Source organism: Oncorhynchus mykiss, chromosome 14, assembly GCF_057628025.1.
Source record: "Oncorhynchus mykiss isolate SJ-2025 chromosome 14, ASM5762802v1, whole genome shotgun sequence".
In the NCBI taxonomy this organism is placed as follows: Eukaryota; Metazoa; Chordata; class Actinopteri; order Salmoniformes; family Salmonidae; genus Oncorhynchus; species Oncorhynchus mykiss.
Window position 1 is genome coordinate 9,530,553 of NC_143035.1, and position 9,448 is coordinate 9,540,000.

At 47.5% G+C, this 9,448-nt stretch overlaps 1 protein-coding gene across 1 annotated transcript in view; it reads left to right on the forward strand.

The window, feature by feature from the left end:
* LOC110487725 (dystrophin-related protein 2) overlaps positions 1–9,448 on the forward strand; it is a 230,300-nt gene that overhangs the window by 206,010 nt on the left and 14,842 nt on the right. The window contains exons 18-19 of the mRNA XM_036942883.2: positions 5,444–5,580; positions 5,877–5,942. Of these exons, the coding sequence (XP_036798778.2) occupies positions 5,444–5,580; positions 5,877–5,942 (203 nt within the window). The remainder of the gene's footprint in view (positions 1–5,443; positions 5,581–5,876; positions 5,943–9,448) is intronic.

The following is a 9,448-nucleotide window of genomic DNA, read 5'->3' on the forward strand; positions in this document are numbered from 1 at the left end:
CTTAGGTTTCATTACATACAGTCGAGAAGAACTACTGAATATAAGATCAGCGTCAACTCACCATCAGTACGACCAAGAATATGTTTTTCGAGACGCGGATCCTGTGTTCTGCCTTACAAACAGGACACGGGGCGGATCCCATGCAGCGACCCAAAAAAACGACTCAGAAAAAGAGGGAAACGAGGCGGTCTTCTGGTCAGACTCCGGAGACGGGCACACCGTGCACCACTCCCTAGCATTCTTCTTGCCAATGTCCAGTCTCTTGACAACAAGGTTGATGAAATCCGAGCAAGGGTAGCATTCCAGAGGGACATCAGAGACTGTAACGTTCTTTGCTTCACGGAAACGTGGCTCACTGGAGAGACGCTATCCGAGGCGGTGCAGCCGGGCAAGGTGTCTGGTAACATGACCGAATACAAACAGTGCAGCTATTCCCTCCGCAAGGCTATCAAACAAGCTAAGCGTCAGTACAGAGACAAAGTAGAATCTCAATTCAACGGCTCAGACACAAGAGGCATGTGGCAGGGTCTACAGTCAATCACGGACTACAGGAAGAAATCCAGCCCAGTCACGGACCAGGATGTCCTGCTCCCAGGCAGACTAAATAACTTTTTTGCCCACTTTGAGGACAATACAGTGCCACTGACACGGCCTGCAACGAAAACATGCGGTCTCTCCTTCACTGCAGCCGAGGTGAGTAAGACATTTAAACGTGTTACCCTCGCAAGGCTGCAGTCCCAGACGGCATCCCCAGCCGCGCCCTCAGAGCATGCGCAGACCAGCTGGCCGGTGTGTTTACGGACATATTCAATCAATCCCTATACCAGTCTGCTGTTCCAACATGCTTCAAGAGGGCCACCATTGTTCCTGTTCCCAAGAAAGCTAAGGTAACTGAGCTAAACGACTACCGCCCCGTAGCACTCACTTCCGTCATCATGAAGTGCTTTGAGAGACTAGTCAAGGACCATATCACCTCCACCCTACCTGACACCCTAGACCCACTCCAATTTGCTTACCGCCCAAATAGGTCCACAGACGATGCAATCTCAACCACACTGCACACTGCCCTAACCCATCTGGACAAGAGGAATACCTATGTGAGAATGCTGTTCATTGACTACAGCTCGGTATTCAACACCATAGTACCCTCCAAGCTCGTCATCAAGCTCGAGACCCTGGGTCTCGACCCCGCCCTGTGCAACTGGGTACTGGACTTCCTGACGGGCCGCCCCCAGGTGGTGAGGGTAGGCAACAACATCTCCTCCCCGCTGATCCTCAACACTGGGGCCCCACAAGGGTGCGTTCTGAGCCCTCTCCTGTACTCCCTGTTCACCCACGACTGCGTGGCCACGCACGCCTCCAACTCAATCATCAAGTTTGCGGACGACACAACAGTGGTAGGCTTGATTACCAACAACGACGAGACGGCCTACAGGGAGGAGGTGAGGGCCCTCGGAGTGTGGTGTCAGGAAAATAACCTCACACTCAACGTCAACAAAACTAAGGAGATGATTGTGGACTTCAGGAAACAGCAGAGGGAACACCCCCCTATCCACATCGATGGAACAGTAGTGGAGAGGGTAGCAAGTTTTAAGTTCCTCGGCATACACATCACAGACAAACTGAATTGGTCCACTCAAACAGACAGCATTGTGAAGAAGGCGCAGCAGCGCCTCTTCAACCTCAGGAGGCTGAAGAAATTTGGCTTGTCACCAAAAGCACTCACAAACTTCTACAGATGCACAATCGAGAGCATCCTGGCGGGCTGTATCACCGCCTGGTACGGCAACTGCTCCGCCCTCAACCGTAAGGCTCTCCAGAGGGTAGTGAGGTCTGCACAACGCATCACCGGGGGCAAACTACCTGCCCTCCAGGACACCTACACCACCCGATGTCACAGGAAGGCCATAAAGATCATCAAGGACATCAACCACCCGAGCCACTGCCTGTTCACCCCGCTATCATCCAGAAGGCGAGGTCAGTACAGGTGCATCAAAGCTGGGACCGAGAGACTGAAAAACAGCTTCTATCTCAAGGCCATCAGACTGTTAAACAGCCACCACTAACATTGAGTGGCTGCTGCCAACACACTGACACTGACTCAACTCCAGCCACTTTAATAATGGGAATTGATGGGAAATGATGTAAATATATCACTAGCCACTTTAAACAATGCTACCTTATATAATGTTACTTACCCTACATTATTCATCTCATATGCATACGTATATACTGTACTCTATACCATCGACTGTATCCTTATGTAATACATGTATCACTAGCCACTTTAACTATGCCACTTTGTTTACATACTCATCTCATATGTATATACTGTACTCAATACCATCTACTGTATCTTGCCTATGCTGCTCTGTACCATCACTCATTCATATATCCTTATGTACATATTCTTTATCCCCTTACACTGTGTACAAGACAGTAGTTTTGGAATTGTTAGTTAGATTACTTGTTGGTTATTACTACATTGTCGGAACTAGAAGCACAAGCATTTCGCTACACTCGCATTAACATCTGCTAACCATGTGTATGTGACAAATAAAATTTGATTTGATTTGATTTGAAATACTTTTTCAAGGCACTGTATGTATACAAATGTAAAAAATAAATGTAAAAAAAGCAGGGGTCTAGCCCCCCTTGAGGTTCTTGAGAGAGCAGCCAATGAAGTGAGAGAAGGGAAGAAGTCCATTCGAGCAGCAGCAAGGGATGAGAAAATATACTGAATGACACTGAAAAGGTACTTTGATATCAAAGAAAATGAACATGTACCTGTGTGAGAGGCTCTGATAGAGTAGCAGAGGCACACAAGGTCTTATCTGATAACATGGTGTCTGAGCTTGCTAAACATATGAAGAATCTTGAGGACCAGTTTCATGGCCTGAGTAGCCTCAAATGCAGAAAACTTGCCTATAAATTGAAAACAACATCTCTGTCCCAGACAACTGGTCAAGAAATAGAAGGGTAAGTGATATTGAAGAGAGAGCTTTATATCTGAATGTAGGCATACATTGAAGATGTACAATACACCACACCCCCATTCCATGAATTAAACTTTACCTACCAGCACCATCACCCACTGTCACAGGACACCGTCACCCACGGCATAAGTTTTTTGGACAAGATATGCTTTCCAATCTGTTATGTTTACATGAATTCTGATTATTTCGAGGGATACACAACATTATGAAATATATGTAGAGATCTTTGTTTGAAAGAATACTAAACTCAGCAAAAAAATGTCCTCTCACTGTCAACTGCTTTTATTTTCAGCAAACTTAACATGTGCAAATATTTGTATGAACGTAACAAGATTCAACAACGGAGACATAAACTGAACAAGTTCCATAGACATGTGGCAGACAGAAATTGAATAATGTGTCCCTGAACAATGGGGGGGTCAAAATCAAAAGTAACAGTCAGTATCTGGTGTGGCCACCAGCTGCATTAAGTACTTGCAGTACATCTCCTCCTCATGGACTGCACCAGATTGGCAAGTTTTTGCTTTGAGATGATACCCCACTCTTCCACCAAGGCACCTGCAAGTTCCCAGACATTTCTGGGGTGAATGGCCCTAGCCCTCACCCTCTGATCCAACAGGTCCCAGATGTGCTCAATGGGATTGAGATCCGGGCCCTTCGCTGGCCATGGCAGAACACTGACATTCCTGTCTTGCAAGAAATCACACACAGAACGAGCAGTATGGCTGGTGGCATTGTCATGCTTAAGGGTCATGTCAGGATGAGCCTGCAGAAAGGGTACCACACGAGGGAGGAGGATGTCTTCCCTGTAACGCACAGCGTTGAGATTGCCTGCAATGGCAACAAGCTCAGTCCGATGATGCTGTGACACACTGCCCCAGACCATGACGGACCCTCCACCTCCAAATCGATCACGCTCCAGAGTACAGGCCTCGGTGTAATGCTCATTCCTTCAACGATGAATCCGACCATCACCCCTGGTGAGACAAAACCATGACTCGTCAGTGAAGTGCACTTTTGCCAGTCCTGTCTGGGCCAGCAACAGTGGGTTTGTGCCCATAGGCGTCGTGATGTCTGGTGAGGACCTGCTGAGCCCTCAGTCCAGCCTCTCTCAACCTATTGTGGACAGTCTGAGCACTGATGGAGGGATTGTGCGTTCCTGGAGTAACTCGGGCAATTGTTGTTGCCATCCTGTACCTGTCCCGCAGGTGTGATATTCGGATGTACCGATCATGTGCAGGTGTTGTTACATTTGGTCTGCCACTGCGAGGATGATCAGTTGTCCGTCCTGTCTCCCTGTAGCGCTGTCTTAGGCGTCTCACAGTACGGACATTGCAATTTATTTCCCTGGCCACATCTGCAGTCCTCATGCCTCCTTGCAGCATGCCTAAGGCACATTCACGCAGATGAGCAGGGACTCTGGGCATTTTTCTTTGGTGTTTTTCAGAGTCAGAAGAAAGGCCTCTAAGTTTTCATACCTGTGACCTTAAATGCCTACCGTCTGTAAACTGTTAGTGTCTTAACGACCATTCAACAGGTGCATGTTCATTAATTGTTCATGGTTCATTGAACAAGCATGGGAAACAGTGTTTAAACCCTTTACAATGAAGATATGTGAAGTTATTTGGATTTTTACCAATTATCTTTAAAAGACAGGGTCCTGAAAAAGGGACATTTCTTTTTTGCTGAGTTTATATTTCCCTTGACATAGTAATGCGGAATGTAAAAATTTTCTCAACATACCCCACTCTCCCATACAGTGTTTGTTAAGAATTACATTGTTTACAAGCAATGGACTAAAACAAGCTTATTTTTCAGGTTCTGATGGGGTACGACAGTTGAACTAAGACCAAGAGGCATTTTTAAGTTAGATTCTTCAAGAATCAATGTGTATATTTCATTCATTTAAAAGTCCAAATATGGATTTAGCAATCGCTGGTTGCCCCTTTAAGAGAGTGTGGATGTCACACTAGCTCACTATTTCAGCTCTAATCAATGCGGGGCTGTGGGATATGGTAGGGAGCTATGTGCCAAATGATTTCTCCCAGGGCAGTATTTCAACCAGGGGAAGGTTTAAGTGGAGCTAGGCTGGAGTATATTCTTTTCAGTCCTCTGACTCCAATGGTGCTGGGTTCTATGATGGAGTGGGGGGGGGGGGGGGGGGGGGTTGGGGGGGTACAAGACTGTAGAACTGTAGTCCAGTGAGGTCAGAGGGAGATAGAGGGGGGCAGGACAACTGGACTAGCAGCAGGGCACTATAAGAACATTTAGTTCAAGACAAGGCTCGCTCTCTCTCTCTTGCGTGTGTGCGTGCGTGTGCGTGTGTGTGCTAGCGTGCATGTGTAGTGTAACGAATTCTAAAGTGGTGCACTTTGTCTTCTTGTCCTCCCACCACGTTTCCCTCTCCTCTCCTCCATTCCGGTCCCCTCATCTAAATCATGTGGCAGACCACCTCAGGAGAAAAGATGCGGGACTTTGCCAAAACGCTGAAGAACAAGTTCCGGTCGAAGCAGTACTTTAGCAAGCACCCTCAGCGGGGCTACCTGCCTGTCCAGTCGGTGCTGGAGGCTGAGAACTCTGAGACGTGAGTCATACCCCTACAGACACATACATATGGCTAGACAGACTGGCACAGAGAAGACAGGAAACATGATTTGACAGAGAGAGGGAGACTGCTTATATATATGACAGCAATACATTTTCCAATAATATTACGATGTAAGCTTTGTTGGCAGTATTCTATGATGTTGAGGGGAAGGGAGCACTTCTGTTTTGATGCGGTTGGTTGTACATGAGTGGGATTCAATACGTTTTTAAGAAGTAGACACCACGAAGTACCAGTAGTAGAGGTATTAATGATGTTTTTCTGTGTTTTACCAGGCCGTGCTCCTCTCCCAAGCTACCCCATGCAGACACACACAGCAGAATCGAGCACTTCGCTAGCAGGTCGGGTGTTATATATACACACACACACACACACACACACACACACACACACACACACACACACACACACACACACACACACACACACACACACACACACACACACACACACACACACACACACACACACACACACACACACACACACACACACACACACACACACACACACACACACACACACACACACACACACACACACACACACACACACACACACACACACACACACACACACACACACACACACACACACACACACACACACACACACACACACACACACACACACACACACACACACACACACACACACACACACACACACACACACACACACACACACACACACACACACACACACACACACACACACACACACACACACACACACACACACACACACACACACACACACACACACACACACACACACACACACACACACACACACACACACACACACACACACACACACACACACACACACACACACACACACACACACACACACACACACACACACACACACACACACACACACACACACACACACACACACACACACACACACACACACACACACACACACACACACACACACACACACACACACACACACACACACACACACACACACACACACACACACACACACACACACACACACACACACACACACACACACACACACACACACACACACACACACACACACACACACACACACACACACACACACACACACACACACACACACACACACACACACACACACACACACACACACACACACACACACACACACACACACACACACACACACACACACACACACACACACACACACACACACACACACACACACACACACACACACACACACACACACACACACACACACACACACACACACACACACACACACACACACACACACACACACACACACACACACACACACACACACACACACACACACACACACACACACACACACACACACACACACACACACACACACACACACACACACACACACACACACACACACACACACACACACACACACACACACACACACACACACACACACACACACACACACACACACACACACACACACACACACACACACACACACACACACACACACACACACACACACACACACACACACACACACACACACACACACACACACACACACACACACACACACACACACACACACACACACACACACACACACACACACACACACACACACACACACACACACACACACACACACACACACACACACACACACACACACACACACACACACACACACACACACACACACACACACACACACACACACACACACACACACACACACACACACACACACACACACACACACACACACACACACACACACACACACACACACACACACACACACACACACACACACACACACACACACACACACACACACACACACACACACACACACACACACACACACACACACACACACACACACACACACACACACACACACACACACACACACACACACACACACACACACACACACACACACACACACACACACACACACACACACACACACACACACACACACACACACACACACACACACACACACACACACACACACACACACACACACACACACACAGCCCAAAATAAATACTCCCATCCTACCCTACCACCTTACTTAACTCCTCTGCCTACTCCAGTCCTGAACCATTCTCCTCACACTCCCCAGTTCTCTCTCCTCAATCAGATCAAGATATTGATCTGGCTGCATCTTGGTCTGAGCTTTGACTTGAGTGTAGACTGTTGTGCCCAACTGGTATCCTCTCTCTCTTTCTCTCTATCTCGTTCACACACACACACACACACACACACACACACACACACACACACACACACACACACACACACACACACACACACACACACACACACACACACACACACACACACACACACACACACACACACACACACACACACACACACAGCCCAAAATAAATACTCCCATCCTACCCTACCACCTTACTTAACTCCTCTGCCTACTCCAGTCCTGAACCATTCTCCTCACACTCCCCAGTTCTCTCTCCTCAATCAGATCAAGATATTGATCTGGCTGCATCTTGGTCTGAGCTTTGACTTGAGTGTAGACTGTTGTGCCCAACTGGTATCCTCTCTCTCTTTCTCTCTATCTCGTTCACACACACACACACACACACACACACACACACACACACACACACACACACACACACACACACACACACACACTGAGAAGGGTGCAGTAAGTTTGGTCTGGGGTGAGCAGGGGTCACCTGAATGTGGATGCCTGGTGGCATGGTAAAGCAGTGTGACAGGGCACTGGGTCCATTGGGTACCTGGTGGACGCCAGAGCAGATCAGTGTCTGTCTGACAGGGTTACAGAGAGGGCACAGCCAGGGCATGGCAGAGCAGTCTCTCACCCAGGGCAGTCATGCCAATAGCAGAGCAGAGCAGAGCAGGGGATAGATCACTGCACTCTGGGTGTATAGTACAGTATGTTTTATGTGTATGTGTGTGTGGGGGTGGGGGGGGGGGGGCAATGGAGAGAGAGAGAGAATACTACAGGGCACAGATCACTTTCTTGTACTGTATGTGTGATAGTGCTTCTCAGTATTGATCCTCTCTCTCTCTGAACTTCCCTTTCAGTCTCTCTCACACATTTTGTTTAGTCATATTCACTCTCTTTCTTCTCTCCCAGTCATTCAGATCCATTATTTCTATTGACTGAAATGATATGCTTCTGTTCCCAAGTCCTCTCACATTTACACTGCATTCGGAAAATGTTCAGACCCTTTTGCTTTTTCCACGTTTCTGTTACGTTACAGCCTCATTCTACAATGGATTTAAAATAAAAAAATCCTCATCAATCTACACATAATACCCCATAATAACAAAGGAAAACAGGTTTATAGAAAAAACTGAAATACCGTATTTACATAAGTATTCAGACCCTTTGCTATAAGACTCGAAATTGAGCTCCGGTGCATCCTGTTTCCATTGATCATCCTTGAGATGTTTCTACAAATTGATTGGAGTCCATTTGTGATTGGATATGATTTGGAAAGGCACACACCTGTCTATATAAAGGTCCCACAGTTGACAGAACATGTCAGAGAAAAAACCAAGACATGAGGTCAAAGGAATTGTCCGTCGAGCTCCGAGACAGGATTGTGTTGAGGCACAGATCTGGGGAAGGGTACCAAAAAACATGTGCAGCATTGAAGGTCCCCAAGAACACAGTGGCCTCCATTATTCTAGCAAATGGCTCCTAAAGGACTCTCAGACCACTCTCAGACCAAGAGGTCTGATGAAGCCAAGATTGAACACTTTGGCCTGAATGCCAAGCGTCACGTCTGGAGGATGCCTGGCACCATCCCTATGGTGAAGCATGGAGGGACTGGAGGGACTCTCGA